Source organism: Peromyscus eremicus, chromosome 4 (assembly GCF_949786415.1).
Source record: "Peromyscus eremicus chromosome 4, PerEre_H2_v1, whole genome shotgun sequence".
Taxonomy (NCBI): Eukaryota; Metazoa; Chordata; class Mammalia; order Rodentia; family Cricetidae; genus Peromyscus; species Peromyscus eremicus.
The window spans coordinates 128,653,936-128,672,322 of NC_081419.1; the positions used below are offsets into that span (position 1 = coordinate 128,653,936).

Here is an 18,387-nt window from a genome sequence, read left to right on the forward strand (position 1 = left end):
GTGAGAAATTAAAGGACTTGTTCATTTGTATACGTCTATTGTCTATCAAGGCGTTTACCACATAATCAATGCTCAATAAATGTGGCTAATTAAATCAAAGTAAACAAACCTGCATGCTGGACATTTTGATTTGCTTGCAGTTGAAGGGCTCCTGAATTCCCCGGGGTGGTTGCTGTGGTGGAAGGCACCTGACCTTGCATAAAGTTCGGATTGGCCTGTCCTGCTGAGAAGCCAGGTGGGAGGCGTTTAGGCATTCCTTAATAGAAAACAATGAGTAAGGCAGTTACCTAGCAAATTTATACTCTTGCTGAGATATGGAATGAATAAGGAAGGATGAGCTGCATGAAGTTTCCACTGGCTTAGCTCTTTCTGTCACACTGGTAGGATCTTTAATAATAAGGTTGGGAAAGATGGTTAAAAAAATCAATACAATCCCTTACATGAGCATTGTCAAAATGAAAAAGAAATACTAAAAAATTTACACTTAAAACATGCCAAGGAAAAGATGGCAATCTGCTCCCTACATGTGATCTGAGGCCATACCATAGCAAGGTTTGTGGGCTCACTTTTCTCTGTAATACAATGGACTCCCAATATTTATATACTGTAACACAGGCACCAAAGGAATATGCTGAATTCTCTCATGTTCAAACAAATTGATATGAAATACTATAAAAGAAAAAGTTGGGTCCTGATTAAGGATAGATGGGTGATATTTTTTTTCCCCTTTGAGGGAAATGGATGACAATCTTTGCAGAAAAATCTCCCTCCCCCAACAGTGTTGTGCTTATCTCTTTGGAAGAGACAAGGATTCACAGGAGCTTCAAAGTGAGGCTATATTAAACTTATGCCTTTCTCTTGTAAGGTTTGCTGTGATTCTGATAGCTATGGTACCAAAAATCATGCTCTAATGTAATCTTACTCAAGTTTACATCCTTTAGGAAGGCCTAATTTCAGAAAACAAGTTTGCAATAAAGAGAATCTCAGATCCACTCATGTGCATACCACAGGTCTTGATGTGGCGAGACCACCTAGGCAAGCATTATCAACTGCTCTTTCATAGAGCAACAATACCTAAAAAGCTCTCTTAAAATTTGTTTATTAGGGCCAAATTTTCAATGCCCTGAAAAACTCTGTAGACAAATATACATTTGTCCTTCTGTTAGCAGCAACAAGTCCCCATTTACATGCTTTTGTTGTAATTAAATCAGTAATCATCTCTGCAGAAGGGACTACCCAGATTCCACTGATCTAGGGCTAGATGGCCGGAATAGTGAAGTTTGGAGCAGAAACATTCTTACATTTCTAAAAGTGTTTTAGAATTAAAATATTAGAGCCTGTATTTCAGCAAAATCAAGTATAAGAGAGTGAAAGGACTGATGAGCAACTTAATTTTACCAGGAACCATGGGAGCATGCCTTTGTTATGCTGCATTGAAGATGCAAGGGTTTTTTCTGGGTAGGCAATGGGTGTCTTTCGGTGGAGGATATTCTTATCAAATGAGTTTTACTGACACTCTCTATGCCTTACTGAAAAGCTCCAAGCACAGTCATGTGCACTAGATCAATGATTAATAAGAATAAATAATAAACATGGAGATGAATAAGTTTTACTGTAATCGTTTTACCTCTCACACATTAAGCTCCATTGCTTTTTCTTCATACAAGAGGCACCTTACAAAATAAATAAATAAATCTCCTTTAGGTATAACTAGTGGAATTCCCTCTCTAAGGAGTAGGCATTGGCATTATAAAACTATAAAAGTAATGATTTTTGAACTTAGTCCCCTTTAATACTTTAATCAAACTTAACAAATACCATGCTTACTATTTTACTAACTAGGATTATCAAAATTGGTAACTAGAAGGGCATTTTCCCCAATAAAACCTTGTACTTATCTTTTCATTTTTGTTCAACTGCATAATCTCAATTTACTAATAAAATACATGTTTGGTCTGGACATTTTAATTTACCAGTACAAGATTAAGCAAAAATAGTTTGAAACAAAGCAAAAATCTCTATTTTGAATTTCACCTGCATTTTTATCCAGAGAGCTAGCTTATATTTTACCAGTAAGATGTTATATGGTAATCAACATAAAAATACATTAAGTTAACTAAGTATCAAGTGTCATCACCATATCACAAAACCAAACAATTACATCCTTATTTCACTCCCGCCATTAACACTAAAACCTGACATTCTACTCAACTCTATCTCCAGTAAATTTACCAACACAAGCAGCTTTAGTGTTCCTCACCTCCTAGGCCTGGGTGTAAACTCTGTGGCCCCTGGTTTGGTGGCTGATGCTGCATCACCATGAAGTTAGGTGGCACATTTCCCTGTTGAACCATGGGACTCCGACCTGGAGAGCTGACAGGCTGCTGAAATCCCTGGGGAAGTGGGTTATTTTGAGGTGGCCTTGGTCCCATTTGCTGTTGAGTTTGGTTAACCGTTGGGGAGGAGGCAGGGGATCCCTGCTGGAAGGAGGAGGGTGAGGAGGCAGGAGACTTGTTGGTGAGGTGGGGTTGTTGCAGTGGGGTTGGGACCCTGGAGGGCCCTCCCTGCAAACTCTTCATCTGAGGAGCTGTGAACTGGCCTGGGTTGCTCATTTGAGGAAAGTTTGTATGGGCTTGTGAGGCCTGCTGGCTGCCAAAGGGATAAGGAGGGGGAGGGTGAGAAGGTGTCTGTACCGTGGCTAAGGAAGGTCTTGCCTGAAGTTGTTGTTGCATTGGGCTAGGCAAGGGAGCCTTCTTCCACCCTTGATTTGCAGTCATTGTGCCCAAAGAGCCCTGGGCTGGCGGAGGCTGTAGGGCTCCAGAAGGCAACTGGTTCCAGCCTGGAGGAACAGGCACCTGAGTTGGAGCAGTAAACTGTGGACGAATCCCCTGTGGCTGTTGCTGCTGATGTTGCTGTGGAGGTCTTGTCTGCAACTGTTGCTGCTGCTGTTGTTGTTGCTGCTGCTGCTGCTGCTGCTGCTGCTGTTGCTGCAGCTGGGGAAAATTAGCTGGATTCATTTGTCTATTCACAGGAACAGGCTGCATTGGGTGATGTGCTGGAGGTAAAGATCCTGAGGGATGACTCTGTTGCTGTATATGGAGTCCAGAGAGAAGTGGATCCATTGCATCTGTTTAAAGATAGTGAACAATAATTAACCTATTACAACCCACATCATAGCACACTGGCTTGGATCTGCTGGTACCACTGGTATTACCATGTTCTTGATTGAGTATGTTCTAAGAACAAACAGCATATCAACAAATATAAAGATGAATCCTGCCTTAAAGACAGCTTGTGGTTCACTGGTGGTGAGACACACCAAACTTAAAATAGACAACAAGATTTTCAAAATTGTATTCTGGGCAATTACTGTTAAAGGAAAACAAAATAAAATAGTCAACTAGGTTTGGGAAATGCTAGACCTAATGATTTCAGATAACTTTCTTCTTTACTGTAGAAAGCTTAGTGCTGCTAATATGTTAATTTATGAAACATTTACCAAATTTGTATGACTTCAAAATTCTGTCATGATATATCTTATAGAACTAAGCATGCCAAGGTATATGTGGTGGTTTGAATGAAAATGGCCCTCAAGGCTCAAAGGGAGTGGCACAATTAGGGATGTGGCCTTGTTGGAGGAAGGGTATCACTGGGGGTGGGCTTTGAGGTTTCAAGTGCTCAAGCCAGGCCCAGTGTCACTCTCTCTTCCTGCTGCCTGCTGATCCAGATGTAGAACGCTCAGCTACTTCTCTAGCACCCTGTCTACCTGCCATGAAGACAATTGACTAAACCTCTGAACCTGTAAGCAAGCCCCAATAAAATGCCTTCCTTTATAGCAATTGCTGTGGTCATGGTGTCTCTTCAGAGCAATAGGAATCCTAAATAAGAACATAGGGAATATTGGGGCACAGATAGTAAGAAAATAGTACATTCTGAGAAGAAATATTGACATTTAGCTGTGAAAATTCATAGTAGATTTTGTAAAGAAGGTAAACACTAGAACTAAGTAGTTAGAAATTTAGCATCAGTGACTAAATCTCAATGATATGTGTAAGTAGTTCCAGTGTCTTTAAATCCCAACGAGTGGAAGTGGAAGTCACTACCTGAATGAGAAGCAGGGCGAGGAGTCCTGGGCTGCAGTTCTGGATTGGGGCCTGGTGCCATCATGGAAGATGACATGTTCCCACCCTGGGGCATCATAACAGTGGCAGGGCTCGTCATCCTTATTAATCCTAGAAGAAAAAAAAGTATCTACTTATGTTGGCACATTGTGTGTGTGTGTGTGTGTGTGTGTGTGTGTGTGTGTGTGTGTGTGTGTGGTGTTTGTTTTTTGAGATGAGATCTTACTCTAATGACCAGACTGGTCTGCAACTCATGATAATTGCTTCTGGAAGGGCTGAGATTACAGGTGAGCCACCACACTCAGCTTACAATTTTTATTTTTAGTGACATATTTTAGAAATTCTGAAAGTTATAAAAAACTTTCTTTTAATGGCTATTTTTAGATTTTAAAATTTTATGTCTACGAATGTTTTGCCTACATGTATACGTGTGTGCACCACACATATGCCTGGTATTTGCCTGCATGTACACGTGTGTGCACTACATACATGCCTGGTGTTTGTGGAGACCAGAAGAGGTGTTAGATCTCCTGGAACTAGAGTTACAGATGGTTGTGAGACAGGGTCTCATTCTATAGCCTTAGCTGGCCTAGAACTTGCTTTATAGACCAGGCTGGCCTCAAACTCAATAGAGATTCACCTGCTTGCCTTCTAAGTGCTAGGATTAAAGGCATACACCACATCTAGCCCTTTTTCTCAATTCTTAAGTCAAACTCTTAGATCATTAATTTTCCATTGATGTTCACCACTGATACCTGAGAGCTTTCCTTCCAACTTCTTTAATGGATGTATTTCACAAAATTTGATTGATACATAATATCCCCACCCTAAAATTCTAAACACTTCTCAGTTTCCATCTGATTATCCTTTAAAATCATAAGGCACTTAGAATATACTTCTAAATTTTAAAAAATATGGGGTATTTTGGTTATGTATTATTTATTTTGCCAGTCACTTAAGTACACTATAGCTAGACATAGAATCTATAGGATATTTATTGTTCCATTGTATTTACTAAAACTTGCTTTTAAAAACATTTATAGTCAACTCATATAAATACTCCATTTGTTCCTGAAAAGATTAAGAACTCTGGAATTAGGATTACATATTTTCTATACATATTCATTCACATAAAGCTTTTTATTTTGGAGATAATCTATGTAGCCATGACTGACTGGCCTTGAACTCACAGAGATCCACCTACTTCCTAAGCACTGAAATTAAAGGTGTATGAAACCAGGCCTGGCTCATTATATAAAACTTTTCATCATGTCATTCAAACTTTCTTTATTCTTATTGTTTTTTATAAGTTTGATTCATCAATTACTAACGGATGTTAAAATCTCCAAGACTTGGCATCTCAGTGTTATTTTTATATATTCAGAGGCTAGGTTATTAGGTATGCAAAAATTTAGCAATTTTTTTGATGAAATTTTTCTGTTATATACAGTGGCCTTTTTCATTCACATGATTTTTATCTTTTATTATTGTTACTTGTGGTACGAGGGATGGAACTCAAGTCTGTGTATGCTAGACAAGCACTCTAGTACCAAGCTACATGTGTGACTCTTTTTACATTTTGTGACAGAGTATAAATTGCTCCAGCAGGTTTTCAATTTGGTATGTAGTCCACCTAGGCCTTGAGCTTAAGGTCCTCCTAAGCAGGTACTATATAGGTAGAATTACAGGCAAATACCACCATGCCCAGATTACATATTTTATATATACGTGTATACTTTATATATATATACTTTATATATATACATATACAAATATATACAATATATTTTTTGTTTTCCTTTCTTTTTTGAGACAGGGTCTCATTATGTATTCCTTGCTGTCCTGGAACTTGCTTTGTAGACCAGGCTAACTTCAAACTCATGGAGACGCAGCTGCCTGCCTCAGCTTCCCCAGTGCTAGGATTAAAGGCATGTACCACCATGTACAGCTTTATCCTTTTCATCTTAGCATCTGTCTTGTCTGATTTAAAAAAAAAAATTATCCTTTTTCTTGTTAGTATTTACCTGGCTTAATCTTATTTTGGACTTAGAACTTTGTGTCCTTATATTTTCTACAGTTCTCCAAACAGTACAGAGCTAAATCTGAGATTATTATTCTAAGTAATACTTCCATATTATTAGTGTTCCCAATCTAGTTACCTTTACTGTCAGCTTCTGCCTGGTATATTCTGATTTATCATTCATTCTATGGCTTATATTTACATTATTTTTTCTCCCTATGCTGTACTGTCTTATTTTCCCTAAATTTTACTGGATTTTTTTCATCATACCCTTTCTTTCTACCAATCTAAACAACATCTGATCATCATTACTATTAAGTCAGTCTTACATAGGTTTTCCAATCAGGAGCTCACCGTTCCTTCTTAGATCTTATTTCTTCCATGTTAGATTCAACTTTCTTCTTCCTAAAGTACATCCTTGAGCAGTTCAATTAGCAAAGTGTGTTAATGATAGGTAAATGTTTTTGTTTTGTTTTGCCAAAGGACAAACTTTATTGGGCTCATGAGCTAAACTTTCCCTTACAGTTTTGGTTCCATGCAAACACCCAGTCCAGCAGGCAGCAAGACCCACTTTGCACTCATCAGGGGGCATCTCTTCAGATATTGGAGGGTTTGCCAATGTGCTGGTGTCTACAACCTCCAAAGGGATGTGCTGTGGGATGTTCTGTATGGCAAATGTGTTGCTAATTAGTCAATAAATAAAACACTGATTGGCCATTGGCTAGGCAGGAAGTGTAGGCGGGACAAGGAGGAGAATAAAGCTGGGAAGTGGAAGGCTGAGTCAGAGAGACACTGCCAGCCGCCATGATGAGAAACAGCATGTGAAGATGCCGGGAAGCCACGAGCCATGTGGCAAGGTATAGATTTATAGAAATGGATTAATTTAAGCTGTAAGAACAGATAGCAAGAAGCCTGCCACGGCCATACAGTTTGTAAGCAATATAAGTCTCTGTGTTTGCTTGGTTGGGTCTGAGGGACTGTGGGGCTGGCGGGTGACAGAGATTTGTCCTGACTGTGGGCCAGGCAGGAAAACTCCATCTACAGGGATGCTCCAAAGGACTTATGGCCGCACCCCATATACACAGCCAGCAGTTCTTTGTCTTTTACTCGTGGTACGCACAGCTTGCCTTTAAAGATAGGTTTGTCAATTCTATCTCCACTGGCCACCATACCAACAACAGCTTTGTTGGTCTGGAAAATGACCTTTTTGGACCCTGAAGGCAAGTTCACTTGGGTCCTGGTCTCTGGGTTGTGGGAGATAGCTGTTATATAGTTCCCAGGAGCTAGTGCCAGCTTGCCTGTTCCCAGGCTTCTCCAGAAAACACACAATAGTACCCTCAGGCATGGTGCCCACAGGTAAAACATTGCCGATATTGAGGTGGACGTTCTTGTCACAATACAGACTGCCTGGTGTGGATGCCCTCTGCAGCGACGCTTCTTCAAACAGTAGGGATCACGAAAGACAACTTTCATAGGAGGAGTGCTGTGGACAAGGTCACGAATGCCCTTAATATAGCCGTGCTGCACAGCAAAGTCCACAGTATGCAAGCGTGAGGCACAAGGAACCAGGGCCTTTCCTCTGCCCTCTATCTTCAGCCCATGGCAGCAGGGCTGCGGGCAAGCACAGCTGGCAATGCTCTCGTCTCTTTGAAAATATTTTGTTCTACTTCTCTCGATAGCACAACTAGGTTTAGAATTCTAGGCTCCAAATGATTTCCTTAGCATTTTGGAAATACTATTCTAAGACTCTGGCTTCCAATGTTCCAGTTGAGAAATGAGCTGTGAATCTGACAGTCTTTCCTTTGTAAGCAATGGCTCTTTTCCGGTGTGTGTGCATGGAGGAGGGAGTGCCTTTAACATTCTGTTTTCCATGTTCTGTATGTTTGCAGTGTGGTTTAGATGTGGATTTATCTGTGATGCTCAGCATCTCTGGTCTTCTGATATGAAGGAATTGTGTCATTTTGAAAAATCAGTTCTGGAAATTTTTCAGGTATTCTTTAATGCTTGTCCCTCAGTTTCTTCATCTTCTGGAACTCTTTTAAAAACATGGTAAACTTTCTCATTTTATCCTTCAAGTCTCTTGACTGCTTTCATATTTCCACTATTTCTCTCTCCTGTATTCTGGGTAATTTCTTCAAATTCTCCTTCAAGTCCAGCTATTTCTAATTTGCTGACTAAATCACTCATTTGCTACCTTTAAATTTTGTACAAGTTCTGTTCCCCCTCCAAACATATTTATACTGTTAATTTTTTTGTTTTTCCCCCGAGACAGGGCTTCTCTGTGTAACAGTCCTGGTTATCTTGGAACTCACTTTGTAGACCAGGCTGGCATAGAACTCACAGAGATCCACCTGCCTCTGCCTCCCAAGTGCTGGGATTAAAGGTGTGCACCACCATCACCACCACAAGGCCTATTAATATCTTTTTATTATCATTTTCATAATTTTAAACACGCTGATATTCTTCCTATTACCTAAAATTCAAAAAAATGGAAGTTTAACCCTAAAATTCATTAATTTAGCACACACTTGTTTATTATAGTAAGTTTTAACTGAAAGTGCATAATGGCCTGGGCTGAGAATGTGCTCCTCCATAGCATCAGTGGTTTACCAGTCTAGAACCACTTAATATTAATGACAGGTTAGCTGTTGCAGGCCATTTTATTATAATACGTTCAACATGCAAATGATTAGAGAAGACATTCCCCAAACCACCATCCTCCAAAGAGAGCCCATGTCAAGAAAGGCAAATATCCATGTACTCCGTGTCAAAGGTAACTAACATTTTTAGAATCTACCTTTCACTGAAAAATCTGGCTTCATGAAGGATTTTGAATTCTAACTGCATTCTTCATGTATCCTTCCTGGCAACCCAAATCACTTGGCTCTTCAGATTCTCTATGATTTTTTATGTTGTGTCCCTTCCTCCTCCCCCACTTTAAAGACATGGTCTTAATATGTAACTCAGATAAGTCTTGACATGGTCCTGACTGCTGAGATTATAAAGTCTTGTGCTTCGACACCAGCTGTTCATCACTATTTAAATTTTCATTTTAAACTGATTTTTCTCTGAGTTCACTTGCTTGCTTAAAATCTCAGCTATGCATTACATGTTGTACCTTATGTAGAACTTTAAGAGTTTTCTAGTTAGAAAACACAACCAGATAAAGAGTTATCTTTTAAAACTAGATCTACTTCTGTGGAATCCCACCCATTTTCAAAGATAGCAATTAGAATACTCTCATGAAACAGGTATGGTAGTGCACACTTGAAACCCCAACACTCAGAAAACAAAGGCAGAAGGATAGCTGCAAGTTCAAGGCTAGCCTGCTCTACATAGCAAGTCTCAGGTTAGTGAGAGCTATACAGTGAGAATCTGACGAAAAACAAGACAAGCAACAACAAGAGAACACTCTCATGCCATGAAGAACAGATCTTCTTGGCTCACAATGAGCTTCTTGTTTCCAGTACACACTGATTATCTGCTCAGTGGTAACATGTTAACATTCATTTCTGGTACTATGTGGGAATTTGAACTAGATCTGTGGTTCTCACTGCAGGTAATATCTAGGGGATATTGAGTCAAATCCAGAGATGTCTTTAGTTGGCACAGTTAGAAGAAAGAGATGCACAGTGGTAAAAGCCCAGGATGATATTAAATATACCCCTATGTACAAGATAGCTACTCACAGTAAAGAATCACTGGCCTCAAATACCAACAGCCAAGAATGAAAACCTTTGATTAAATGATCACTACGGTATACCCAAAAATCTAGGGATTCTCTAAGGGCATGAAAAAAAAGGGGCTATAAATTTAGGTTTAGTTGCTTTCTATTGTCAATGCTAAGAGAAAAAAGTAGTGCTAAGATTAATTGAAAAATTAAGACGTTCTAGATACATAATTCTAAAGTTACTTACTATTGTTTTCAGAGGAAATGTAAGGTTTCTTTCCCTAGGAAGATTTCTCTACTTAATTTAACCTACTATTAAACTTCATTTGTATCCATTAAGGTCCAACAGACATGTAAGAAAAGGAATCTTAAAATACAGTTGATGTAAAGAAATACCTGGAGGTTAAAATGTCATGGTGACTACAGGTCATCACTAACTAATTAGTCCTGGTACTCTGTGTCATAAATGATCACAATCACTATCTTCCATTAAATACCAATTTAACCTGATTTCATTAGCTTCAAGGTTTTCTGTATGTTAATGAACTTATGGCACTATAACACTAGCCAGATACTAGATGGTGGAATCAGTGTGCTGGCTGGCCTCAGTTTAACAAGTATCTTGATAACTCAAGACTTGATGGGATCTCTAACATTGTTTCTAGGATATAATTAAAGATATTTATGGTCACCTAAGACCAGAAAATATTAGTGCCCGTGGGCAGGAGTTGAGATCCAAACTCCGATTCCCTGGCTTTCGTGCCAGGTCTACTCACCTCTTTACTGACATGGATGGTGTCTAGGTTCTTCCTGCTGCATCTTCCACCTTCACTCTTTTAGCAGTGGCAACAAGACCACCTATGACTTTTTTTTTTTTCCCTCCGAGACAGAGTTTCTCTGTGTAGCCTTGGCTGTCCTGGAACTCACTCTGTAGACCAGGCTGTCCTCAAACTCACAGAGATCTACCTGCCTCTGCCTCCCAAGTGCTGGGATTAAAGGCGTGTGCCACCACCACCCAGTCATCTATGACTTATTATCAAGCTACCTTAACACTTGCTCAGAGCTGTATGGGGAACCAGGTCTATATATAATTCACCAGGTTAGATGTTTACCATTAATTATATGACACTTTACATTAGTCCAACAGCACAGACTTTGACAGATGAATAAAACAGTGAGGGCTGTGAATACAGATGGAGTTTAACAGTAGATAGCTGACAAGCAACAGTAGATGCATGTGTGAAGAAATTAAGGAATGCTTGCTTTAGGAGAGTGCTCATCTACTATTAAGCATATGCTCCAATGATTGCAGGTCTTATCATGTCATTTTTAAAAATAAAGATGAAATATACCTACTATATTTCAGGGAAATAAAAATATATACTATATTTCACTGAAATATAGCAAATAGCTTGAGGTAAACAGAAAATGCACAGGCAGTATAAAAACCCAATTCCAATTCTATGCCAAGTTCTTTGTTTTTTAATTTTGGTATTTTGAGATAGGATCTCTCTAGATAGCCCTGGTTATCCTGAAACTCACTACATAGACCAGGCTGGCCTCAAACTCACTAAGATCTACCTGTCTTTGCCTCCCAAGTGCTGGAATTAAAGGCATGTACCATTACGCCTGGTTATGCCAAGTTTTTGCTTACAGTTCAGAACAGCAGTTTATAAATGGAGTTCCTCCATTTTTTTGCATTTAAAAAAAAAAAAAAAAAAAAAAAAAAAAAAGATGGCCGGGCGGTAGTGGCGCACGCCTTTAATCCCAGCACTCGGGAGGCAGAGCCAGGCAGATCTCTGTGAGTTAGAGGCCAGCCTGGGCTACCAAGTGAGTCCCAGGGAAGGCGCAAAGCTACACAGAGAAACCCTGTCTCAAAAAACCAAAAAAAAAAAAAAAAAAAAAAAAAAGATGTCCTTTATGTGTATGAATGTTTTGTTTGTGTATATATCTGTGCATCAAGTGTGTGTCTGGTGCCTGTGGAAGTCAGAAGAGGGCATGAGATCCCCTGAAACTGGAGTTACAGACAACTGCAAGCCACCATGTGGTTGCTGAGAACCAAACCCAGTAGTATCTTTGCAAGAACAAGTGCTCTTAAGCACTGAGACACCCCTCCAGTCCCTTCTGCTGCACTTCTTTTAAACAATACTATAGTCGTCAGGGATGATGGAGCAACTGACTGTACACAACCTCAGGCTCCTACTCTTCTTTAACCATGCAGCTGTGACTTTCCATTTCATCTGAACAGACTCCTAAAGCTTCAAAGGTTTCAAGCCACCAGTGCAGTGAAAAGACCACTGATCTGAAGTAAGGATATCTGGAATATTAGTTCACTGCTACTCGACCTGGGACAAATCGTTTCCTTTCCATGAATCCAACTTTCCAACTTTAAAAGTGAGAGCCAACTCAATTCTAATATCTTGTGAATCATAGAATATCAAGTTTCATCTCTGAAGGAGAAATTTCAGGATTACTAGAGAAGGAGTGAACTATTTGCACCTCTTGTAAATTCTTCCCTCCCCCCTTGAGACACGTGATCGTTCTGCCTTAGGCTCTTGAGTGATGAGACAGCACAGACATGTCCACCACTTCTAGCCAATCTCAAGTCTAAATACATAAAAACACATTATCCCAAAGACATGAAGATTCCACATAAGACACAAGAACTCTGCTTACAGATCCTCAGACTCAGAGAAAGTACAAGGTGGAAAGCCACATTCTCTACTATACTATAAACATTTTGTGAAAAATGTTTTACTTGTTTCTATTTCCAACACTTAACATAGGTCCTGCCATACACTAGGTACTTAATAAATGCTTACTCCAAGACTCAGTGTTCATCAGATTTTAAGTCAAATACTGTAGAGACCATAGCCTTATACTCTGTTATTATAACCTTCCTGAGATTAATTCCTGTCTCACTTTCCTGACTGAGTCAATAAAAGTGGTTATGCTATATATCCCATCTAGACGGCAAGACTTACACCTCAAAAAATCAAGCCCATGTCTGGTGGTGAGCATGCCTTTAATCCTTGTACTTGTGAGGCAGAAGCAGGCAGATCTCTGTGAATTCAAGGCCAGCCTGGTCTACAAAGTGAGTTCTAGGATAGCCAGAGCTACACAGAGAAACCCTCTCTCAAAAGACAAAAAACCAACCAGAGAGAGAGAGAGAGAGAGAGAGAGAGAGAGAGAGAGAGAGAAATATCATGCCCAAAGAAGGAAACTGGTAAAATGTCACAGAAGTTAGTAGGGGGCCTCACCTGGACCACTTGCCATGGGAAATCCTGCCTCCATCCTAACAGAATTTCCAGATGCCATGGGTCCATTCATTCTCACATCTTGGCTTCGGTTCTGACCCAAAGCCAGGTTGATAGCACCTTCCCCTGAAAACGACAGTAAAGTTATAAATGGAAACAGTCAGAATAAAATGTACGCTTTGTTTAAAGACAGTTACAGAAGAACTATTTTTTTTCTGTTTTTGAAGAATTAATATTAAGTTTACTACTACAAAAAGGAATAGCTCAGTATTATAACCCTGACCTTTACTGCTCATTATATAGCCCAGACTAGTTCTAAATTCATGACTTTCCAGTCTCTACCTCCAGAATGCTGGAATTACAGGAAACTAAAATCCTAGCCTATGCAGATTGTTCCACCCGAGCATGCACAAGAACATGATCAGTTCTCACATCATTAATGAAGTTGCTTAGTGTCAGAGGACTTCAAAGACTGAATATTTATTTTCAACTAGACCACAAATTGTATGTGGGCTTGGGGGGATGGAGGGAAGAAAGGAGAGGAAGAAACTGTCAGAAACTCAAAATTCTTCATTTCCTTCTGAGAGTTTACAATCAGAAGATAAGAAATATGAAATTTAATGGGGAAAGAAGGCAGAGTAGTATGGGGACACTGTTATACTTAGGTGTAGAGACTCTATAGCACTTGTGAGAAAATCACCAATATTCTTTCAATAACTGCACTGTAAAATGGTTTCCAGGTGTTGAGGACGTAACTCAGTTGGCAGAGTCCTTGCCCAGTATGCCCAGAGCACTGGGTTCTATTCCCAGCACTGCACAAACCTAGTGTGGCAGAACATGCCTGTTACCCCAGCACCCCAGAGGTAGAAGGAAGAAGACGGGAGGCGGCTATGGCTACACAAGATCCTATTTCAAAAACAAAACATCAAGCAAAATGATCCCCACAGGTTTGTGGTAGACATGTCATACAATGGCAGATAGAGAAGTCTCTTCTAACTACCTCTGTGATACAAGATAAGACCAACATGTAAATAGGTTTGTAATAGGCAATGGTGGGGATTGAATCCAGGGCCTTCTGCATGGTAAGCATGTGTTGCACCAATATATTACATCTTCTGTACTGTTGTGGTTTTTTTTTTGTTGTTGTTGTTGTTTGTTTGTTTTTTGTTTTGTTTTGTGTGTGTGTGTGTGTGTGTGTCTGTGTGTGTGTGTGGTGTGTGTATGTGTGTGAGTGAGCTGGGCAGTGGTGGTGCATGTCTTTAATACCAACACTTGGGAGACAGGGGCAGGCGGATCTCTGATTTCCAGGACAGCCAGGGCTACACAGAGAAACCATGTTTCAAAAAAACAAAAATAAAAAATAAAAATTTGTGAGTCTTTTGACTACATGTATGTATGTGTACCACATTTATACAGTACCCAAAGAAGTCAGAAGAGGGTGTTGGGTCTCCTGGAACTGGAGTTATAGATGTTATAAGCCACTAGTGGGTGCTGGGAACTGAACCCAGGTCCTCTGCAGAGCAGCTAGTGTTCTTAACTGCTGAGCCAGCTCAATATTTTATCTCATTTGAGGTCCACCTAGCAGGTAATATCAGTAGGACTGTCTCAATCAAACAAGCAGATTCTAAGGAAACTCCAGTCTCACCAGGCCTAATGAAGACAGCTGCTGGAACAAGTTTCAGCATGGTCCTTGTACTTGATCCACAATTCTGACTATGATAGTGTCTCCACAGAAGATACTTTCACATTGGGGACAGTTCAACTCTAGCCAGCCTGTCACCTGGGGGTTGAAGGACTATATTCCCCAACGCCTTTCACATCTTGGGATCTTGGTTTCCAGTCTGAAGATACAACGGGAAGCTAATAAGGAGATACTTCCCTCTGTCCTGTCACTGAGCTTTCTATGTAGAGTTTAATCAGGGGACTGACTGGCTAGTCACAGGAAACAACACTCTGTCAATGAAGGAACAATCATTAGAGTTTATAAAATACTCTGACTTGCTTATAGGAATCAGGAGTGAAAGCCAAAGGAAGTATGGGTTTTGGAGTGTCACCATTTGGAAGAAACTATTAATACACTAAACTTGCTAAGACATTTTAAGTAGAAGCATTTTTTTTTCTTTTTGGAAGGGAGGTGTCTTTATTTATTTATTTAAAGATAGGATCTTACTCTGTAGCCTAGGCTACCTTTATATTTCTAGCAATCCAACTGGCTCAGCCTCTTGAGTGCTCAGAATTAAAGGTGTGCGCTACTTCACTCAGCTTCCCAAGCAGAAGAGTTCTTGAAATGACATCAAGTAATATTACTTGTTTAAAAGTTCTCCACTGCCAGGAGGTTAGGGAAATACCTCAGTTGGTAAAGTGATTGCTCAGGACCTGAATTTAGTTCCTAACACCCATTTAAAAGATCCTGGCATGGCACTGTGGACCACACCTGTAATCTCAACACGGGAGGCAGAGACAGGAGGAGCAGGCCAGTTAGCCTGGCCTAATTGGCAAGTCCTGGGTCCGAGTGAAAGACTTTGTCTCAAAACACAAGGTAGAGCCAGTGAGATAGCTCAGAGGATAAAGACATTTGCTTTCAAGCCTGATGACTTGAATTTTATCCCCAGGACCCACATGATGGAGCAAGATAACTGCCCTGTCTCCCATGGGTTGTCTATATGTGTACACACACACACACACACACACACACACACACACACACACACACACACAATAAAAATTATTTGTAAAAAGAAGAAACTTTTGCATACTTGTCCACAGTTGATATTTACATCAATCATAGAGTTGTCCTTCTTATTAAGATCATGGATTCCTTTGAGTTTATAACAGTAAGGAGCGTATTTTATTTATAATTATATACCAGGTGCAAAAGCAAAGTAATGTTATTATATCATTTCCTTGCTTTCATCCAACTTGTTTACTAAAGACACTAATGTGTACCAGGCAATTCAGAAATACAACAGTGAACCAAACCAGACACGATCCCTTTCCTACTAGAGCTTACAGTACATGGAGGAATAAACAGTAACCAAATACCTGCCTTAAGTGGGAGATAGATGATCTGAGAGAAAGGAACTTTTGTTAGAGCATAGTAACAGACTCTGAGTCAGCCAAAGACTTAAGGCTGCAAGAATTAACTTGAAGAACAGGAATGGTATGAGACAGTACTCCATATACAGAAGGCAACAGTGCAGAAGATCTGTGGCAGAAGGGAGAACTGTGTGTTCAAAAAACCACATGAAAACTGGAGACTGGAAAACAGAGCTGTCAGGGGTGGGGGTGGGGATGGAATTTAACTAGCATAAGTCTACATGAGGTTATGCAAGCCCTATGGTCATGGTAGAGAATTTGGCCTACAGGCTGTGAACAGCAGCAAACAACAGAAGGGCTTTAAGCTGGATATTATGTGTGTACTAGGTTGAGCATAAATTTACATTCAAGAGGGTTACTCCATTGATAAACACTTGTAAAAGAACTGTTCCGGACTCCCTAATCTGCTACATAAACAAAGGAAATATTAACGTTATTCAGTAAAGGAAAGCAATTAAGATGAGATATTCTTCAAAAGGACAAATCAGTTCCTCAAACCAAAGTTTGAGACTGAAGGCCAAAGAGCCAAAGAAATGATGCTTCAGGCTGCAGTAATACCTCAATGCCTCTTTATTCTAAGGTACTGCAACATGAAGCACAGCTGCTTGAGAGTCTCAAACATAAGAGCAGAGGAATAGACAGAGCAGCATCAGAAACTATGCTGGCTACCACTGTTACTGTATTTTGGTTCAGATGGGCACACGGAAAAGTAAAGGACCTTCAATCTGAACGGAGAGAATCCCCAGATCCCGAAGCTGCTGGTTGTTGCTCTGAGCCAGGATCCGTAACCGCTCCGCTGCTTCCCGGGGGATGTTGAATGTGACACGCACACTGTTCCAGGGCTCCACTTTCTGCACCTTTAGCTTGCTGGATTCTTGGTCATGAAGGAAGGAAAGAGAATAACATTATCAATTTTGTAGGCACTAGAGGATGTGCAACTAAAAACAAAACAAAAATCCCTACTTTAGGTAAGAGTAGAGCTCCCACTCAAGCACAACAACACTGGACATACATTCCACAGGTAAGCTTCCTTTAGGACAGAAAAACATCGGCAGTCTGCAATTCTGAAACTGACACACACTTCCAGACGTATTTTTAGGAATACACAAAAGCTAATTAATTTATGGGGAAGTATGTGTACACATGCTAAGGAGTGAAGTTAACCGAATATCATATACAAAAATTAACTGAAAATGGAACAAACACTTAAATATAGACCTAAAAGTCTTAGAAGAAAATCTGTGGCAAACCTTCACCACCTTGGATTTGGCAGTGATTTCTTGGGTAAAGCAGCAAAGGGGCAAGCAACGAAAGGAAAAGAAATACTGGACTTCTTAAGGATTCTGTGTACCCAAAACCACTATCAAGCAGCTAGATATCGTATCACATAAGGATGGCTATTATAAAAATAGAATACAGCAAATGTTGGTAATGATAGGGAAAAACTGGGGGCCCCTGGGCACTAATGATGGGAAAATACAAATGGTACAATCTACTAAGAGAATTATATGGTAAGAAGTTAAAAAAAAATTATATGATGTAACACTTTTTTAATTCTAGGTATCCAGCCCAAAGACTTGAAAGCAGGATATGGAAGAGTATATCCATGTTCACAGCATTATTCATAACAGCTAAATCATGGAAGTAATCCAAGTGCCCAGCAACAGATAAACATTAGTAAGTAAAATGTGGTATATACAGACATTCTGTGGACTATTCAGCCTGAAATGAGAAGGAAAGCCCATCATATGCTACAACATGGACAGATGATGAGAATACTATGCTAAATTAAATAAAGCAGTCATAAAGAAACAAGCACTACATGATTCTGGTTATATGAGGTAGGTAATAGTTAAAATCATAGGAAAGGGGCTGGAGAGATGGCTCAGTGGTTTAGAGAGCTGGCTGCTCTTCCAGAGGATTGAGGTTCAATTCCCAACAATCACACAGTTCCCAACTAGCTATAGCTCTAGTTCCAGCAGATCTGATATACTCTTCTGGCCTCTGTGGGCACTGCATGCATGTGAGGTATTTATATACATGCAGGAAAAATACCCATATGCATAATTAAATAAATCTAATTTTTTTTAAATTAAAAAATCATAGGAAGTACAAGGTACTTATTAAGGGCTAGAGTAGGGAAGGAATGGAAAATTATTATATGATAGGTATAGATTTTAATTTTACAAGGTAAGAATTATAGAAATGGAGCCAGACAGTGGT

The 18,387-nt window shown here is 39.8% G+C and overlaps 1 protein-coding gene across 5 annotated transcripts in view; it reads right to left on the bottom strand.

Annotated features, from left to right (window-relative positions):
- Window positions 1-18,387, bottom strand: part of Ncoa6 (nuclear receptor coactivator 6) — an 85,340-nt gene that overhangs the window by 32,581 nt on the left and 34,372 nt on the right. For 3 of the 5 annotated variants that reach the window (XM_059261717.1, XM_059261716.1, XM_059261721.1), the window contains exons 5-9: window positions 16,883-17,038; window positions 13,072-13,194; window positions 4,104-4,232; window positions 2,261-3,127; window positions 110-256 (exon numbers count right to left, since the gene is read on the bottom strand). In XM_059261717.1, coding sequence (XP_059117700.1) covers window positions 110-256; window positions 2,261-3,127; window positions 4,104-4,232; window positions 13,072-13,194; window positions 16,883-17,038 — 1,422 coding nt within the window. The remainder of the gene's footprint in view (window positions 1-109; window positions 257-2,260; window positions 3,128-4,103; window positions 4,233-13,071; window positions 13,195-16,882; window positions 17,039-18,387) is intronic. The other 2 variants (XM_059261720.1, XM_059261719.1) reach the window with 2 other exon arrangements.